At 46.3% G+C, this 18778-nt stretch overlaps 1 protein-coding gene across 2 annotated transcripts in view; it reads left to right on the top strand.

Annotated features, from left to right (window-relative positions):
* Epb41l4b (erythrocyte membrane protein band 4.1 like 4B) overlaps positions 1 to 18778 on the top strand; it is a 149994-nt gene that overhangs the window by 65576 nt on the left and 65640 nt on the right. Inside the window, exons 8-16 of one of the 2 annotated variants that reach the window (XM_028779920.1) lie at positions 361 to 448; positions 607 to 695; positions 1003 to 1072; positions 1163 to 1332; positions 3988 to 4097; positions 6236 to 6266; positions 9261 to 9294; positions 13230 to 13294; positions 14841 to 16420. In XM_028779920.1, the coding sequence (XP_028635753.1) occupies positions 361 to 448; positions 607 to 695; positions 1003 to 1072; positions 1163 to 1332; positions 3988 to 4097; positions 6236 to 6266; positions 9261 to 9294; positions 13230 to 13294; positions 14841 to 15015 (832 nt within the window). In that variant the 3' untranslated portion in view covers positions 15016 to 16420. Of the gene's footprint in view, positions 1 to 360; positions 449 to 606; positions 696 to 1002; positions 1073 to 1162; positions 1333 to 3987; positions 4098 to 6235; positions 6267 to 9260; positions 9295 to 13229; positions 13295 to 14840; positions 16421 to 18778 lie in introns of those variants that run through there. The other variant, XM_028779919.1, reaches the window with a different exon arrangement.

Genomic DNA, 18778 nt, shown 5'->3' with positions numbered 1-18778 from the left:
AATAAAAGATGTCATGACGTGTCTTCATCCAGTGATAGGGAAGTGTGCAGAGGTACAGTCAACATGTCCCACCCACTCCCTCACATGCTACTGCTTTCTCCTAGAGGAAGGGCAGGAGGAACAAGCTTTCCTTTTGCCTTAGGCCCCTGCTCTCATTTTCTTAGGTTATCCTAAGACACACCATCTTGTGGTCTTCCATTCCAGTCAACCATGGGTTCTCGGAGATTGTTCCCCATCCTTATAAACGTGTACCCTCTGTTGCCGTAACTATTGCGTGACCCTCTACCACACAGTGGGCCCTTCACGCCCCTGCTGCTGTGTGAGTCCCGGTTTACATGTGTCTCCATTGGTTTTTCTAAGGGGAAAGAGCCCTGCCCAGGCGGAACTCTCCTATCTGAACAAAGCGAAGTGGCTGGAAATGTATGGGGTGGACATGCATGTTGTCAGGGTAAGAACTGCGTGTGTTTCATTTTATTTTGCTGTTTCTGAAAAAAAAAATGTATAGTGTGCCAACAAAGTAAATTTTGGTGAGGAAATTGTTTTTACATTCTTCTCTGTGACGACCTGTTAGAACCCTCTACCGACTGTCACTTCGTTTGTTTGTAGGGAAGAGATGGCTGTGAATATTCTCTTGGACTGACCCCGACAGGCATATTAATCTTTGAAGGAGCTAACAAAATAGGCTTATTCTTTTGGTAATTTAGTTTTGTCTAATATTAAAAATGTCTTTTCCTATTTTGTGTTGGAAAGTCTATGTGATGGATGATTTTGAGGGGTATTTGCTACACCCAGATTTGCTTTAAAAAAAAAAAGTCACAGCATCCTATTGTCATTGTGGGTGTGTGGCCAGTGCACTGAACTTCTAGATAATCATATTTAAGTGAATGAGTGATGATTTCCTTCTCTTAGCCAATCTAAGCTTTTATAAGTAGAGGAAGCTGTTTGATGTGTAGACAGTTTGGCTGTGGACTGCCCTTTTTAAAATGCTTTCTCTCTGACCAGGCCTAAGATCACCAAAATGGACTTTAAAAAGAGCAAACTGACCCTCGTAGTAGTGGAGGATGATGACCAGGTAGGTCTCACTCCCCAGAGTCCTTCTTGATACAGCTCACCGGCAATCCTGTGACGTGCGCCCCCACGAGGACCTTTGCTTCCTCCTCAGGGGCGTGAGCAAGAGCACACCTTCGTGTTCAGGCTGGACAGCGCGCGCACCTGCAAGCACTTGTGGAAGTGCGCTGTGGAGCACCATGCCTTCTTCCGTCTGCGCACACCCAGCAACAGCAAGTCCACCAGATCGGACTTCATCCGGCTGGGTTCCCGCTTCCGGTTCAGGTTGGCAATTACTTTATGACGTGGACCGCATGTTTCAGAGAATGACAACAACTCCTTTTTTGTGTATGAGGGTAGCAGCAGATTTGTGTCCAGCCATTTGGGGTGTTTGCCCCACCTCCACCTCCTTGCTAAGGACCTTTATGAAGTTTGTTGGTTTCCATCACTTTACTGATAAAATGGAACTGACTTGGGGATGAGGAGGAGCCAGTATATGAAGTGCTTGGAGCTGGGAGCGTTTGAGATGCTGACATATTCCCCAGTTTGGAACTGTTTGCATATTTGATACTCGATATTGCAAATATTAGAGCCTGGGGCCATGAATGTTTTGGATTTATGGGTAAAGTGTGCTCATCAATCTAATAACAGAATTGGCAGGATCTGGCCCAAAGCTAGAGCTATGCTGTCCAGTGCAGTGACCACTGGTTATGTGAAGCTGTGGAAGAGAATGACTGTTTAATACATTGAAATCTATAGTTCTTGGTCTCACCCAGCCACGTGTCTGGTGTTCAGTGGCCCCATGAGGTAGTGACTCCCTATGGGTAGAGCAGATACAGCATGTATTATCATCACAGGAGAGTTTGTTGGCTTGTGCTGCACCAGAACTCCTCACAACCCACTCTAAACCCTAGAGCAGCCTTCCTGAGGCAGATCAAGTGTCCCTGTTTTTACCATCTACAATAGGCTCAGACTCTCAAGCAGCCAGTAAGCAGTAGAGTAGAGAGCAGTGCCAGCCAGGCTGGCTTTTCCTCTGTGGTTTCTCTTCCATCTCCCCTCTCTTCTTCATGTCTTTTCCTCGGCCCGTCTAGAACCTGTGATCCTCCTGTCTCTTCCTCAGTTCCTCTCCATCTTTATTTTTGAGGCAGGGTCTCTTACTGAATCTGGGGCTTGCTGATTGAGATAGACTGGAAACCTCCAAAGATCTACTACCTCTCCCTCCCCAGTGCTAGAATTACAGATTGAAGACAACACCTTGCTGTGTACATGGGTGCAGGGGATCTGAACTCAGACCTTCATACTTGTGCCAGGACTTTACAAGATGAGTCATCTCTCCAGTCCTGGTTCTTAAATTTCTCACCATTGCTGTCTCCTTTCACAGATTTGGTAATGGTTAAGGATGAGAGCAGTGTGTGTGTGTGTGTGTGTGTGTGTGTGTGTGTGTGTGTGTGTGTTGGCTCTGAAAAGAGCCTAAAGAAATAACTTATTCTCACATATTTTGCTTTTGAGTATAAGATGAATGCATGAAAACTTCTGGGGCATCTGTGAAAAATGAAAACATGCAGCCTCCGTAGTCAGAGTCTGTGAATGTACACATGTGCGTGTGTCAGCCTTTGGAATGCACATTTTGATTTTTAAAATTTCATTTATTTATGTGTGTGGATGTTTTGTCTACATGTATGTCTGTGTACCATGTTTGTGCCTGGTGTCTGAAGAGGCCAGAGAATGTGTCAGATGTCCTAAAACTAGAGGGAACTGCTCTATGGTTGCTGGGAGTCAAGCCTGGGTCCTCTGGAAGAACAGCCAGTATTCTTACCCGCTTAGCCATCTCTCCAGCCTGGAATGTACATTTTAAATATACTCCCGAGTCTGAGAATCTGAGTTACATGATAGAGACTCTGCTTGGTTTCATAACCTCTGCCCACACATGGCATGCCCCTGAACTCTGTTTAAAATGCCAGGCGTGTTGCTTGCTTCAGATTGATCCACTGTGCGAGGAAATGGCTGTGTGCTTCTGTTTAAAGAATGGTCTTTGTTTGAATATATTTTTTAAATGCTCCAAGGAAGGGGAAAAGAAGACTACCAGGTCCTTGAGGAAAAGGATTCGCATCACAGGGCCCCAGGAGGATGGAAATGTCAGCATGCAGAGGTTCACAGAGCCGCTGCAGTCTGCTCGGATCCGTGTGGATTTGGAGCTGGGTGGGGAGGGCAGTCCAGGAGATTGCCAAAGCAAGCAGGCTTTTCCCTACTGGGGAGAAACGTTCCAATTGGCTCAGACCTAGCGACCTTTGTTCCTCAAGGAGAAAGAGGAAGGGAAGCTTGGAGGTGAGGTTGCCCCTTGGAGGCATCTGGAGCAGGTAGCGTTTGGCTCCTTCCATCTGAGAAACCACCAGCCAGGAGTAACTGGATTGGAGCAGCGAGGGGTGGATCAGCAGAACATAGCTCCCCTCCTGGAAGCTGCAGCTGCCTTCACAGTGGTCGGGTCTGGAAAGCCTTTATGAAGTTAGAAACATTTCCTTTGGCACACAGCAAGGGAAGCCAAGGTTTAGGGTTAGGGGCTCTGCTACAACAGCCTGGGAGAAGGTATTAAATGCTAAGTGTCTCTATGGTGTTCCTTGAAAGGTTATTCTGAGTCTAATTAATGTTTTCTTCATCAAATGATCCAAGGACTCAAACCTACTTGGTAGTACTTAAGTTGCAATATTTTTTCCCTTTGGTAGAAAGAGATTCTTGCCCCTGTGCCTGGCTTGGCAAAGGAAGCTATATTTCCAAATAAAAGCTTTAAATGTAGCATGTCTTTACCAGGCAACTTCATCCTAAGTTGAAATACACACTGGAGCACTTGAAAAATAAAATAAAAAAAAAAGTCGTTTGCAATAGCTATGGTATGCTGAGAGCTGTTGTTGGCGTTAATGTGCAACCAAATAATTTCCTTCCCAGTGGACGGACGGAATATCAAGCTACTCATGGCTCCAGATTGCGAAGAACCAGCACCTTTGAGAGGAAGCCTAGCAAACGTTACCCATCCCGGCGACATTCCACATTCAAAGGTTGTACAGTGTTCCTCCCTTGCTGACATTTTGCAGCAGGGTCTATGGGTCCACTTGCTAGGGGGAAGAACCTACCGCTGTTACTCTCTGTTGTTCAAAAGCTGTTGAAAAAGAGTATCATGAGTCTTAGTGCCCTCCGGTCTTTAATCTTCCTCCTGCTCAGTGTGTTCCTTTGCCTCCTCTTGTCTGTCTTCCTGCGAATGTGCCTCTCTACTTAGTTTATGCTTGGACCTTTGCCCATAGAAGGTACTGCATTCAGTGTCTTCACTGCCTTGCCATTCCTGGTGGGGACATGCGCACATGCTAACCAGAAATGTAGCCACAGAAGAATGGATGCCCAACTTGCAGGGACACAATTCAGGTCCCCAATAGTTGGTCCAGACATACTCATCCCTGAATATAGCTGTACCCTGGGCTGTTCCTCTCTTCCTGTTCAGAATTCTTTGAACCTAATGTCTTTTACTGAGGTGGCTCACACCTGTGTGGGGCCTGAAACCATAGTATATCAGACAATACATGAGCACTCCTGACTTGATTCTATTTAAATCAGGTTTTATAATCTTAGCTGGGAGCTCTGTGTAGCTCGTTTCTCAACGCAGATTGCTCTTCCGTCTGCACACTCCAGTTAGGTCTAAGTTGTCTGTCTTTTTTTTTTTTTTTTTTACAACAAGGCCATCGTGGCCTCTGCTACCTTCCTATACTTGTTAGGACTATTCTAGACAGTTTTCCTTGGATAGCTTGGGATTTAATGGGCCTTAATGGAGCCTTGCTTCTATACCTGTGCCTCCTAGAATCTTCAGCCTTTGTCTCCCTCTACCCTGTTCCCTTCTCGTATGAGCCAACTGCCCAGTAGCATGACAGTCAACAGGTCTTAAGTCATCCTTGGCTGCTTTAGTAGAGGAGAATCCAGAAAATGTGGCTTTAACTTTAGGAAAGGCCAAGGAATGGGAACACATTCAAAGGGAGGGTGATGAAGGTGTCTTAGACACAGCATTGGGTGTCTAAGGGAACAGCAAGGCCTGAGAACTCCTCAGAGCCTTTGCCTCCATTAGCAGAACTACGCTTGAGGGTGGGTGGGCGTGGCTGGGGGAGGTTGCCCATTGAGTTAAAGGCACCTAGAAACAGACCAATCCTGGAAACAACTTCCTAAAGAAAAAGCACTATTTTGATATAGTTGTAAGTACCCAGTCCCCACAAGTGTATGCTCACACAACGGGAGCAAGCATCCGTTGTAGCTGGCCTAGGAGTAGAGCATATGGTAAGACCCCATTGGGTAGCTTGGGACTATTCTAGACTCTGGCTCCAAGATCTCCTCTCAGCCTCCTTTCTGGTCTCTAGATCCTTTTTCTTCATTTATCTTACTGAAGTTTTCCTAGCTAGAGGCCTGCTATTGTCTTTGTGAAGCTTTGAATGATTTCCCCTGGCATGCACTTCTTGAAAGGAAGCAAGGAGAGCTAGGGTGTAGCTTGGATGATAGAGTGCTCGCCTAGCACAGATGAAAACCTGGATTTGATCCTGGTGGATCAGGAGTTCAAGGTCATCCTCAGCTACATAGTATTTGAGGCCAGCCTGAACTACATAAAACTCTGTCCCTGTCAAAAGAAAAGTGTATGTGGAGGAGATGGGGGAAGTTGGGGATATAGCTCAGTGGTAGCAATGTTGTAGGTTCAATTCCCAGCATCACACATAAGAAGAAATGTAAATTGAAGTATAGTTGAATAAATATTTACCCCCTTTCCTGCAGGCTCTGTCTCTGCCTCATTAAAAATGCCTGCTCTAAGTCCTCCCATAAATGCCTGCTGGTCTTTCATCCTTCATCCTGTTATACTGCTTTTCCATCCCAGACTGAATTCTCCTCGGGAGCAAGGACTCACCTATGGTTGCCTCCTGTGTGCCTGCATACCAGCACGCCCAGCCCTGGGAGCCTGCTCTGAGAGTTACCTAGAGACCTAGACTAAACAGCATGAGTTAGAGAGAGGGCTGTTCAAGTCCTCAGGAAGAAGTGGCTGGAGCTCAGGGCTGCCCGGCTTGAGACAAGGAGTGCAGTCAGAGAGAGATGTCCCTGTCCAGTATCTCTGTGTATTGTTGTGTGGTGAATGTTTTAAAGTTCTGCGTAACTTCCTGTCCTTCCTTTACAGCGAGCAACCCAGTGATTGCTGCTCAGCTCTGGTAAGTACCCCAGACGCCCCAGCACAGCTCCCCCCTCTAATTACCATGTTTGTTTGCAATGTTGACTTTTCCCTTAATACAATTAAACCCAGGTGACTCACCTGATAACTCTTTTCTCTCATTTCTGCTGCCTGGCTACACCATCCTCCCCCAGCTGTCAATAAGCACACAACAGAATGTTCCAAGACTTTCTTGTTGCAAAAACAGCTGCTTTGTTTGAGTAGCATAGAGCTCTGTTTGTTGTCGAAGTGGTAAGGTGGCAGGCACACATGCACGCATGTGCAGTAATGGTGTGTGGCAGGCAAAGGTGGGGACTGCACACCACACTCCTGAGTAAAGGCTCCATGGCAACAGGTGCCACCCTGTCCAGTGACAAGCAGGTGCTAGGAGACACTGACCACCACTGGAGGGCTGGCAAGATGACTAAATGGGTAGAGGCGCTTGCTATGCAAGCCTCGGGACTCATTAAATCCTGAAACCCGTGTAAAGGTAGAAAGAGAGAACTGACCTCCACATGTGCACAATGGCATTCGTACACATCATGCACATAGACATGTAATAGTAAGCAATAGATAAACCACGTATAGAGTTTCTGCAGGAAAATCATGTGTCACAAGACTGAAAATCTCCAGTGCTGGACTTTGCAGGCTTCTTATCAGGGGACAGGTAGGAAATATTTTGAATTGTCTAGGCCATGATATCTCTTTCAGAACTATTCAGTGCAGCTGTAGGACTGAAGCAGCTGTAGACAATATGTAAACAAGTATGGCTGTTAATAAAACTTTATTCATAAGTGTCAGTGACTATGGTGATAGTTGACCCATGGATGGAATTAGCTGCTTCTTCCCTTGCACAGGTGTTCCTGACCCTGCCTGTGTCTAGACTCATGAGATGATGTTCTCGTTGGGCAGGAAAACCCTGGACCGTATGAAAACATATACGCACATGCGTGCCCCATGTCTCCAGGGTCTTTAGCAATTAGAGTCTCTGCAGATAGTGTGCTGACAACTACTGACATTTTTTTTTAAAGAAGATTTATTTATTTATATGAGCACATTATCACTGTCTTCAGACACAGCAGAAGAGGGCATCAGAGCCCATTACAGATGGTTGTAAAGCCACCATGTGACTGCTGGGAATTGAACTCAGGACCTCTTTTTATTTTTTTTATCTTTTTAAAAGAATTTTACTTTTTTTGTTTTGTTTTTGTTTGTTTGTTTTTTGTTTTTGTTTTTTGAGACAGGGTTTCTCTGTGTAGTCCTGGCTGTCCAGGAACTCACTCTGTCGACCAGGATGGCCTCAAACTCAGAAATCTGTTTGCCTCCCAAGTGCTGGGATTAAAGGCGTGCACCACCACTGCCCGGCACCAAACTCAGGACCTCTTGAAGAGCAGTCAGTGCTCTTGACCGCTGAGCCATCTCTCCAGCCCCGTGACATTTTTTTTAGTCAGGTTCCACTTTTAATTCTTGGGATTGTAAGCTATAGCATTTCTTGCTTTCTTAGGAGATGATTATTTTGTTTGTATTTTCCTGATAAAATGACATTTCTCTCTTAGAATCTAGGGGAGATTATATATTGGGAATGAAAACAAACATAAAAAAAATCGCCACATGCACACAACTCTTGTGTAAATATACCCTTTAGGAACAAATGAACTAATAACTGCTGTTTGCACCTGTTCAATGGCTCTTTCCAGCCTGTGGGATCCTGGTGAGGGGAATTGCTGTGGGGACCACAATGGAGTTGTGCTGGGAACTGCAGAGGTACTGCTGGAAAAACAGCACCTTGTAGAACACTTTACCCTCCTGCTGAGGTCCAGCCTAGGAGGTCTGGATCAGAGCCTGGCTTTACTGCCAGTCCTCTCTGAAAACTAAATGCAGACCTGGTGTGAGACTCTGAACAAAGGTGCCTCCCTCCCCTTGTTTGAGAGGCAGTAAACCTTGATACCAGGCTCACTACCCTAACAGCCACCCTAGCAGCCACTCTAGCAGCCACCCTAGCAACGGTGACTGTTCAGTAATTGTTCTGTGCTGGTGAGGTTTCTGATAGGTGCTGAGTTTGTGTCTTATGCAACAAATTTCTGTTTCTCTCTGTGTGTCAGTCCGCTTGCCTCTCTGTGTGTGTACATACATTCCAACCATGTATGTATGTATGTATGTATGTATGTATGTTTATGTATTTGCCAAGCTAGTTCTAATTAAGATTCTAATCAAATTAGATTACACTTGAGCTCTGAACGTTCCCACAGACCCTCAGATGCTTTTCACTCTCAGAAGGTTGTAAGCTACAAGTATTTCTTGCTTATGAATTTGCTAGGAAGGAAATAGGCTTTGGGTCTGAGCAGATGTTGAATCAACCCCTGGCTCAGCCACTGACTGGCCACTGATCCTTAGTAAGTTTCTCAGTCTTAGGCAGCTGTTCCTTTGTCTGTGAGTTGAGGTGGTAGGAAACGTTACGGACTTCATCACTCTGTTATGGAGATTAAATAATAACAGGATAGAAGCTTGGCTTGGATGAACAAAACATTCAACACCAGTGCCCAGAACAACAGCAGGGACATTATGTGCGAGGGACCCATGTGTTATTCCTACCACAGTGTCTGTGGTAGGTGTCTTGAAGAGGCTGGTACCTTTTCCTCCGACTGCACGAAGCTCACTAGAGCTGTAGGTCTGGGGCAGTGCCAGGGAAGGCCTTCAGTGGGAACTGAAGCTCCTTGGTTTGCACTCTGCATGGAAACCCACCTCTGTCCCAGCTGCACTTTGGCATCTTACTGGGTGTTTATGCTGGTGAGCCTTAAAGTCGGGAGTGAAAGTTGATGTTTGTGGCTTCCTTGATTATACACTTATATATGTTTGTGTAAACTCTGGTACAGAAACAGAAATGGTGTGTGGACCTTCATGATGTAGTACGAAGCCTTTAGAATTTGTTACAGCTGTCAAAAAGATCGATGCTTCCTTACAACATTTTAAATGGTGTTTTTCTTTTCCTTTTTAGCTCTAAAACAAATCCTGAAGTCCATAATTACCAGGTGAGATGCTATGTTTGAGATGTTTCATAAAGTTTCTGAATTTTGTGTGATAAACAATATGTAGGAACAATATATGCTTTTTAGGTTTTGGTTCGTTCTTCCTGCTGTTTTCTAGAAAACCCTAAAAGACAAATTCTTCTGTTCAGACCCCTGTTCCCTCCCAGGCATCTGAAGTGCCTGATTTTAATCTTGTTAACCTGCGAGTGCCAGGGACATGTAGTTATGTTTCTGGTTGGTCAGGCACAACCTCTTAGCAAGGTTCAAGTACATGCCTTTGTGGAAGTGTGCTGTGGACCTTGGGAGCACAAGCCCTCGAGAAAAGCATCCACAGGGGAGATTTTGGTCAAGTATTTGGGAGACTCCACTTCCTAGCATTCTGTTTGTTTGTTTGTTTGTTTTGTTTTTCAAGACAGGGTTTCTCTGTGTAGCCCTGGCTGTCCTGGAAGTCACTCTGTAGACCAGGCTGGCCTCGAACTCAGAAATCCGCCTGCCTCTGCCTCCCAAGTGCTGGGATTAAAGGCGTTCGCCACCACCACCCAGCCTAGAGACTCCACTTCCTTAATTTGTCTTTTGGGGGCATGACTGGGCCTGCTGGGGTACAAAAATACTGAGAAAACTGCCAGGAAAGGTTTGTTTGTTTGTTTGAGATCTGGCTCTGGATGTTGTGAAACTCACTCTGTAGACTAGTGAGTTCTAATCTTTAACTCACAGAGATCCACCTTCCTCTGCCTCTTTAAGTGCTGGGATTAAAGGCACAGGCCACCATGCCCAGAGGTGATTTTGTTGTTGTTGTTGTTGTTTTTAGTTCTTTCTCCAGCCCCTTTTCATGACAAACCTACTCACATCAGTGGAAACGTCATTTATCTCTTGAACCCATTTTGTTAAACATCAGGTCCACGCCATTCAGTTTCCTTGCCCAGCGTTGTGTTCCTTCGAAGCAGTATCAACCAGGGCCTATGCCTTCCACCTGCCCACCCATCACTGCCAAAGCCCTCCCAGTCCACACAGTAGCTAGCCAGCCCCTCCGCAGCTGCTGTGGGTTGTCCTGTCTGGCCTTCCACAGCCCGTCCTGACTCCTTACATCTGCCCCCGCTGCTCCTGTCAGGAGCTCTGTTCAGCTCCCAGCAGCTGTGTAGTAAGTAGTTGCCCTTAGGTTCCTGTTAGTGCTGCTTGCCCATGCTTGTCCACCTGAAGTTCTTTGCCTCTTATCTGCTTGCTATAGTATCTTCCACATTGGTAGCCACTCCTCCTTTTCATTTAAGTTGAAAACTCCCAGCTTCAGTGGGATTCAGCTCAGGATTCAGCTCTTTGTGTTAAAACCATGTGGCCAGCATTAACCGAATAACCACCTTATCCTAACACACTTGAGCAGGAATTTGGCATCTGTAGACTTCAGAGATCCTATGGTGACTCTGGATGGATGGTATGTGCCTGGCTTCCAGATGGTCATTTGTTTCTGCTTAAAAGCGACTCGTATCTTGGAGTCCTACATTAGTCTCCCCCCATCCCCGACCCATTGCTGTGACAAAATACCCAGTACTGTCTACTTTGTAAAGTAAAATAAGTTCATTTAATTCATAGCTCTGGAGGTTCAAGAGTAGACTGGTCTCCGCTCAGCTCTGGTAAGGGATCTGTAAGAGCAAGGATGTATGTGGAGGGAGAGATTACGTGGTGAGGTGGGGAGCCAGTACATGAGGGTTCAGGAGAACTACCCAGGGTCCCTCTGAAGACCCGACGAAGAGCTAACCACCTCACACAGCATCACATTGTTGAGCAACCTCCAATGTGTGAAACCTTGTCCTGGACAAGCATCTGAAGCAAGCTCCCCTTGTGTCTGTCTGTGATTGTCACAGATCACAATGCTGCCCCATAAATGATTTCAGCATTAAACTTTATTCTAACTGCCCCTCTTCCCTGGCCTGTTATTTCTGTAGATGACCGAGTTGCCATTGGTTGTGGTCCAGGAGGTTCCAGATTGTTTCTAAAGAACTTCTATGAGTGAATTCGCACTCCTAGTGTTGAACCGGTTGGAAAGAATATCATTTCCCCTCTCATTTTCCTTAGGGTCTTGGGCTTCTTATTCACAGACTGCTTTTTGTTTAGAGATGTCCGGTGAAACTAGAGTGTTGTAGGGAAAGAAACACTGTTGATGGGTGACCAGCCCTTGGAGGAGAGAGAATGAAAATAAGAAAGTAAAACAGCCCCACCTACCCTGACCCTGCTCTCCTCTGCCTCCCCGTGCATCTGCTCCGAATGAACATCCAGGCCTGTGCTTTCATGGCAGATTTGCTGATACTCAAGTCTTGGATCACTCCACATTGTTGCTAGGAACCCCTTGTACTTGGCCAGTCCTAGTGGCCCTGTATCATCCCATCAGGGTTTGGATATAAGTGGACTGGACACATCGCGATGCTGTGAAGGGTTGTTGGGAGAGGACGGCACAGCAGCATTGTTCATTCTTAGAGCTGCAGAGTCAGCCAGCCATCGAGGGCAGACAGCCATGTTCTCCACGAGGACACTTACCATTTGAGGTGGGACAGTTAGTTCTTCATTGTCCCCAAAATAAATCCCAGTACTCTTGACTCCTTTTTTCTGTTAGTTGTGACAAGCAAAGAGATGAACATGCATTCTTCATTGTGGACTGAGACCTGAGTTTGTGTTAAAGTAGGAGATATACCAAGGAAGGTTCTGGAATCTCCGTTTTTTCCAAGTCTGTGGATGAAGTTTCTACCCCTCTCTTTGGTGAATCCAAGTGTGTTTAAAAGCAGAAAAGACTAGAGGGCCCAGTTGTAAGTTAGTCATTCTCTCTTGTTGGAGTCTCAGTGTGGGGAGCCTGGGAATGACTGGCTTTGAGCTAACTACCCAGAATGCATGGCTTTTGGTATACCCAAAAAGAGACAAAGAGAAGGTTGCACCAGGTCAGGGATGAGGTCCTACAGACATACCCCTACAGATCCCACTTTCGGCACCATGTCCTCTGGGGGTACAGCCTCAGCTTGCTGACAGGCACTTTGAAGGAGGAAAGAAAGGCTACTGGAATACAGAATAGACAGACAGCATGAGGGCAATGCAGGGCAGTGAAGATTGGATTGCTGAGAATTTCTGTAACAGAAAGCAGGCCACTGCTTATTAACCACAGCAGCAGGGGCAAGGAGGAAGGAAAGAAATAATTAAAAGATTAATGGTGGCACAATTGAAGTGACTTTCAGGTTAGGGGGAGCAAATTTTACCCCATAGTGAGTTTAGCCTTGAGACACCTCACGGCTTCTGACAATGTCCAGGGCTTCTGTCCTCTGCAGGTGGGAAGTGGAATGACAGCCAGCTCTCCTCCTAGGTCCATCCAGGCGGTCACACTGGTTTCCTAATCATCTAGGGAACATTTTCCCACCCTCCTTCCTTCAGTCCACGCATATGTCCAGTCTCATCAAAGTAATAGGTCCTCCTGATGCTGCTATTGTTTATGCACCCATGACACTTGCTTTCATTACTCTGTCCTTCCAGTTCTGTGTGTGTGCCAATGTAGCAAGGTTGTTACATGTGCCTGTAGTCATCTTAAAACCAACAAAAGTGGCTTCTGAAGAGAGAAGCCACTCACTCCATCTTCCTCGTGAGAGGGGTGTTGTCTGGCCAGGGCATGCTGGGTAGCCTCCTTTGAGTCAGATGTGGCACCTTGCCTCCCAGCCCCTTCTCTGGAGATGGTATTTGGTGAGCCAAACACTAGGTTCCTGCCCCCAACCCCCAGCCTTTGTTAGTGAAGAAACAAGATCATCCTGGGAAAGGTCCAGCTGCCCCTCCCCCCAGGGCTTGGTTACAGCTTCCTATTCATAGCCCCCTCAGCTTCTGAGGTGGGTGCCATCGCAGGAGAAAGCAAACTGCATGACAGCCATTGAAATCCAAAGGTCACTGAGTAATCAGGTTTGGTGTTTCCTTTCCAGCCTCAGTACCATCCTAACGTCCACCCCAGCCAGCCCCGGTGGCGCCCTCACTCTCCAAATGTCAGGTGAGTTTGTGAGCTTTTAGTGAGAGAGCCCTGCTTTGAGAAGTTTTCCTGTCCCCTGGAAGGTCCCACTCCAGACCACAGGAAAAACTCCTTAGGGGGACATGACCAGGGCAAAACCAGATGTGTTTCACAGCAAAGGAAGCAAGTGGCCAGTCTGTGAAAGAACAGATTTTTTCTTTTAATTCTAACCACAAATATTTTGGTTTGGTTTTATATCAGAGATGTTGCTTAAGATTTCCAAGTAACATTTTCTTATTTTGAGAATTTGTGTTCTTGGAATGTGATTAAAGCTGTGGCGATTATGGTTTCTTTTTCTTTCTTTTCTTTTTTTTTTTAAGGTTTTGTTTTGTTTTAAGGATTTTTACCCCTTAGGAATGAGGGCAATGTTTTCTTTGGTGACAGTGTTCAGCAAAAGAGAGGCTGTATTTTGAGGCTTTGCATGAGAACACATGACTGTATTCCAGTGAAACTCAATTTACAATAAGTGGGATTTGGCTATAGGGATGTCAGTGTCCCCTGCCGCTGCCCCAGGAGTGACCTGGCACCTGCCATGCTATGGAGTCAGGGCCACCCCTGGGGAGCAGACATGTCCTTAAGATTTGCATTTGCACTTTTATGAGTCTTGATGGGCATTTATGCATCCAGCTATTTCAGAAGCATGGTTGGTGACTTCAGGCTGTTCCAAGGAGGAGATTCGAGCCTTTGCTTCTGAGGGAGCATGGAAGAGGAGGAGGAGGAGGAAGAAGAGGAGGAGGAGGAGGAGGAGGAGGAGGAGGAGGAGGAGGAGGAGGAGAATCAAATGTAGCTTGAGCAAGTTAGGCAGAAGCTTGTCAGGGGACCATGTGACACAGCAGTGCAGTCTTCTGGTAGTAGCACTTTGATACTCAGGGCAAATTAAGTTAGTGGGGTGATAATTCTAAATCTTTATGTGGCTCAGGCAAAGGTAGTTTGGTTTTCAGACATGACAGGTACTCATGAGGTCATTAGACAAGGTGCCATCATGTGATCTTTGTTGTAACCAGATTTCATACCTGGTATTGCCTGTTCTGTTGAGTATTTTTCCCTCCATGGCAATCCCTCACCAATTCTTCACCCCAAGGCATCAGGTTCTCTGATGGCCATGCTGGTGCTAGGATTGAGTGTCCCCTGAGAACCACGACTCAGCCCCATGCCAGACCTGTCATGGAACCCAGGTAGCACCCAGTACTCTGTGTTACAGAGCTCTCTAGAGCTGCATCCTGAGGAGAGTTGATTGGTCTAAAACCATAGCCATGCACATCAGATTTAAAGGGGCTTCCCCTCATCTAGCTTTCCCTAGACTGACCTGACCGCTGGACGTTCCTTATAAAAGCATGACTTTGCCAGAAACAGCTTTTATGAGCTTCAAAGTTGGTAGACGGTCACACCGGGGTTTTTAACCTCCTGAAGTCACCAGGCTACTTCTGTGTCAATCACCCCACTCACTCCTTACCCCCCTCCACCCCCATTTCCTTTGTGTATGCATGCTTGGCCTTGCTTATTTCTGAATTGTCTTCCATTCTCCCAGTAACCATTCCATCTGCAAACAAAACAAGCCATCTTTTCAGGATGACAGGCCACACTGGAAAGCCTCAGCCAGTGGAGATGACGGCCACTTTGACTATGTCCACGACCAGAACCAGAGGAACTTAGGAGGGGCGTACAGTGTCACATACCGGGACAAACTCATGACCGCACTTTGAGAGACTGAAGCCTCTTCTGGTCACCACCATGGTGCCATTGCGTTCCGTGACAAGCGTCCTGGCATCACATGGATGTTTTTGTACAAGAGTCATTAGCGCTTTTAGTGTCCGTGTAAACATTTGAAGATAACGACCGTAGATAGCCATGATTTACTGTGGACTGCATTCTCAATAATGAAGGTAGCTAAAGGCTCAGGAATCATTTTGATATGCTGATTTTTAAGACTGAAGTAATAGTCTCTACCATCGTGCTATGCACCTGATAGTTTTGCCATTTAACCAGTGGGGCCACATAAAGCAAACCAATAAAACCAAAAGCTTGGGGAAATAGCTTAGCACATAGGACTGTCGTAGGAATGGAGATTGACAGGGACCAGCCCACCTTGCTGTGTGACCTTAGCTAGATCATTCCCCTTTCTTTGGTTTCATTTCTCCCTGAAAATAATGGGCTGGGCTAAGTGATCCCCAAGGTCCTTTCTATTCTGTGATCTATTAAGGTTTCACTTCTCATTTGGGCTGAGAACATGCGTTCAGACTAACTCCCCGTAAGGACAACTGTATAATACCCCTTCTGTAACAGAAGCTCAGTAAAGATTATAAAACTCATTAGGTATTATATCAATCTGGAGAGGCTTGGAGTTTTCCATCTCTTAAATGGGTTAGCCAGTGTGGAATTGAGCCTCGATGCTGATCACCAGTTGCATAGCATGTTTTGCTGGAGTTTACTTCTCAAACATAAGGATGATTTGTAATGCCTCAGTGATCGGTGCTGCTAACCTGTGTGATTTCAGAAGACACCGCTGTGACTGCTGTCAGAGTAGAGGCTGGATTCCATCCTTAGACTTAACTCCTTTGAACAGCAGCGTGCAGTCAAGATGAAGTGGGGCCGCACAGGAGAGCCTGCCAGGTTTCTGCAGGTCGTGCCAAAGCATTGTGTTGCACAGAGGGATGTGTATGACCCCCCTCCTTCTGTAGGACCCCAAAGCAATATGTTGTCTTTTAGAGTGAAACTTGTACCAAAGTATTTATTTACCCCAATTCAAGTAGTGCTTCTAAGCTCTTTATGTCTTCATAGGCAGTCCCAGGATGCTCTTCCATTTGTGTTTTTGTGCAATCAGTTAATTTTGTGTCACTTTGATATATGTGATTATAATTTGGTTCCTTTTAAGCCCTTGGGCCTGTGTTCATAACATCTCTTGCTAAAATCTGGCCTTTTTGGTTCTATGAAAGTCTCTTGAGGAAGAGGGGATCCTCTGCACACTTGCACAGGGGAGTAGACCACCTACCTATAAACTCCCCACAAGATGCATGTTTACGGGTGTGTTCCATTTCAGCAGGTGTTCTGATCCCCAGTGTGTATGTACTGCATCTAAATAAATGTGTTCTGGGCCTCTTCATCTTACTGCTAACATTTTTTATGATGTGTCTCCAAGTAATAAAGATTATTCCTACCTTTGGGTTTTTTTGAGGGTGGGTTGTTTGTTTGTTTTTGGTGTTTTGGACTCCCATCTTCATTTCATTGATTCTTCTGCACAGAAGCCTCCCTTTGATCTCACTCATGGTAATGTTGACTTGGGGTATCCAAAGGTGAACCTTCAGTTATGTGGTTGGGACAAAACCATCTTTCACTGAGGCTCTTATAGGTACAGTGGCTGGGGTGATTCCCCTGCTGCACGCCTGGAAGAGCCTGTAATACCTGTCTCCAGGCATAAGCAGAGCAGAGAGGTATCTGACTGTTCCCTGATAACAGTCCTATGGTGAAGGCTACATGTTCTCATGGTACTCACCCCTTCCTGGCTGTGTCTGTGGCCTCTTAAAGATGATCCAGTGCCCTCAGTAAAAGCCTTCTGTTTAAACCCATGATGAGTGGATTTAGTTAGCTGCTGACACGGGGCATTTTGGCTGTGACATGGATGCTTTCCATTCTCCATCCCGGTGACCTTTATCTACTGCATGGTGACTGTTCTTGCCGTCTCATTTTTCTGTTCCTGTTGGGTGTTGGTGTTGCTCAGGGGTCTCTTCTCTGCTCCCTACTTTTCTCACTTAAGTCTCCTAGAATCACCTCATTCTGTCAAATCTTCTAGTGCTGTTGACCCTGAAGACAGCTCAGACTATTTGTACGCATTTCTGCCCTGACAACTTCAGTGTGGATATTCCATGCACAGTTCAAACTCCACATGACAAAAAAGTCAAATTTATCTTTGACCATCACTCCTGGAATGCACAACTTCCCCTCCCTCTCAAGTTTCCTTTTGCTAAGGGTGAGAACGTGTGTGAATATCAGCCACGACTCTTCTCTGCCTTGCCACCCATATCCGAGCAGTCAATAGTTCTGCTCAGCTTGGCTTCCTTCATGATTTCTCCTGACACTGTCTTGCAGGAATGTCTTCTCTTGCTCAGAGGTGCTCTCTCTGACCTCCACAACCCTTGCCGCACTTGCTCTTGTCTTTCTGCAGCCACATCTGAAGTGTCGTTCCACACAGGGCTGGGCACTGTGCTTCTGTCTCTTTGCTCTAGCATAGTCCATCCCGACTCCTCACCCGTCTGTTGAAACAGTAATAGCAAACTGCTCGCCTCACACCTCATGACTGTACCTTGCGAATGCTGTTCCTTCCACCTTGAATCCTGTCACTCCCAACTCTTAGCCTCTAAGCCTCTGCTCAGACGTCATCTTCTCTGGGGACTCTCTTCACAGCCCCCACCTCTGCAAATTGGGTTAATTTCTGTGTTCTACTACTGCCTCCCCTTCCACCCCCAGACACGGGAAAGTTGTACTCACAACTTTGTATTGAAACAGTCTCTTTTGTTCATCTCGTCTTGGAGCCTTAGATTCCTTAGTACAAGCTTTGCCTTTGTTTCCGGTGCCTGACTGATAGCAGGTGCTTAGCGAATGGACTCATTCGAAAGGGACTGTCTAACCAGGTAACAGGCAATGACAGATCATCTCCAGTCCCGTCTGGACCATCACATTTTGAGTAGGACATGGGCTGCCGTGTCATTCACGGATCCAGCTTCATCATGTACACGCTATCCAGTGTGTCTCATTTGAAGCTTGGGTGTAATGGTGAGCAGGACAGTGGTCCGACCTTCTGACATCGGAAACCCCATTAGGCGGATAGTGATCTACAGTCATACAGGGGGGTTGGTTAATGGACAATTTTCAAATTGTCCGAGTGTGTCGCTTTATCTTCCTGACCACTCTGAAAGGTGAGCAATAGTATGCTGTTACTGATGGGGTTCAGGCAAGCAGTACCAACGTGTCCTACAACAGGTAAGTGCCAGCCTCTGAGCTCTCATGCCTCATGGCTGTCCTCCTCATGTTGAGCCACATCTCAGCGAGACTATTAGACTGTAGTGCAGTTCACTACATGGAGCTCTAGCAGCTGACTAGAGAGCTGCCTTTCTAGCCAACAGCCTAGTGGGACTCTACAGTCATCCTGTCTTCTGTGGTAACACTGTCTCCACTACCATCCCTGTCATCCCTGGGCTAGTAGTAACTGCCTACACCCACCTGGAGCTAGGAACTCCATCCGTAACCAGAGCCACTATAACCATCTAACCAGCATGACCTCCATCTATGTGAGAACCACCACAACCTCCATCCTGTAGCTCCTCTCCACGCCTCATCCCACTCTGGTCCAGTAGCCTATCTACAGTTACTTCCTTCAACTCATTCTCCATTTTCAAAGGGGCGGAGTTGCAGTATTATTTATAGTGGAGCATCCTTGTGCAAGATGTCCCATATCTTCCCAGAAATTCATAA

This window comes from Grammomys surdaster, unplaced genomic scaffold (assembly GCF_004785775.1).
Source record: "Grammomys surdaster isolate TR1022 unplaced genomic scaffold, NIH_TR_1.0 363, whole genome shotgun sequence".
Classification (NCBI taxonomy): domain Eukaryota; kingdom Metazoa; phylum Chordata; class Mammalia; order Rodentia; family Muridae; genus Grammomys; species Grammomys surdaster.
Note: the sequence above shows the minus strand (reverse complement) of the source record. Positions and strands in the feature narration are given on the sequence as shown.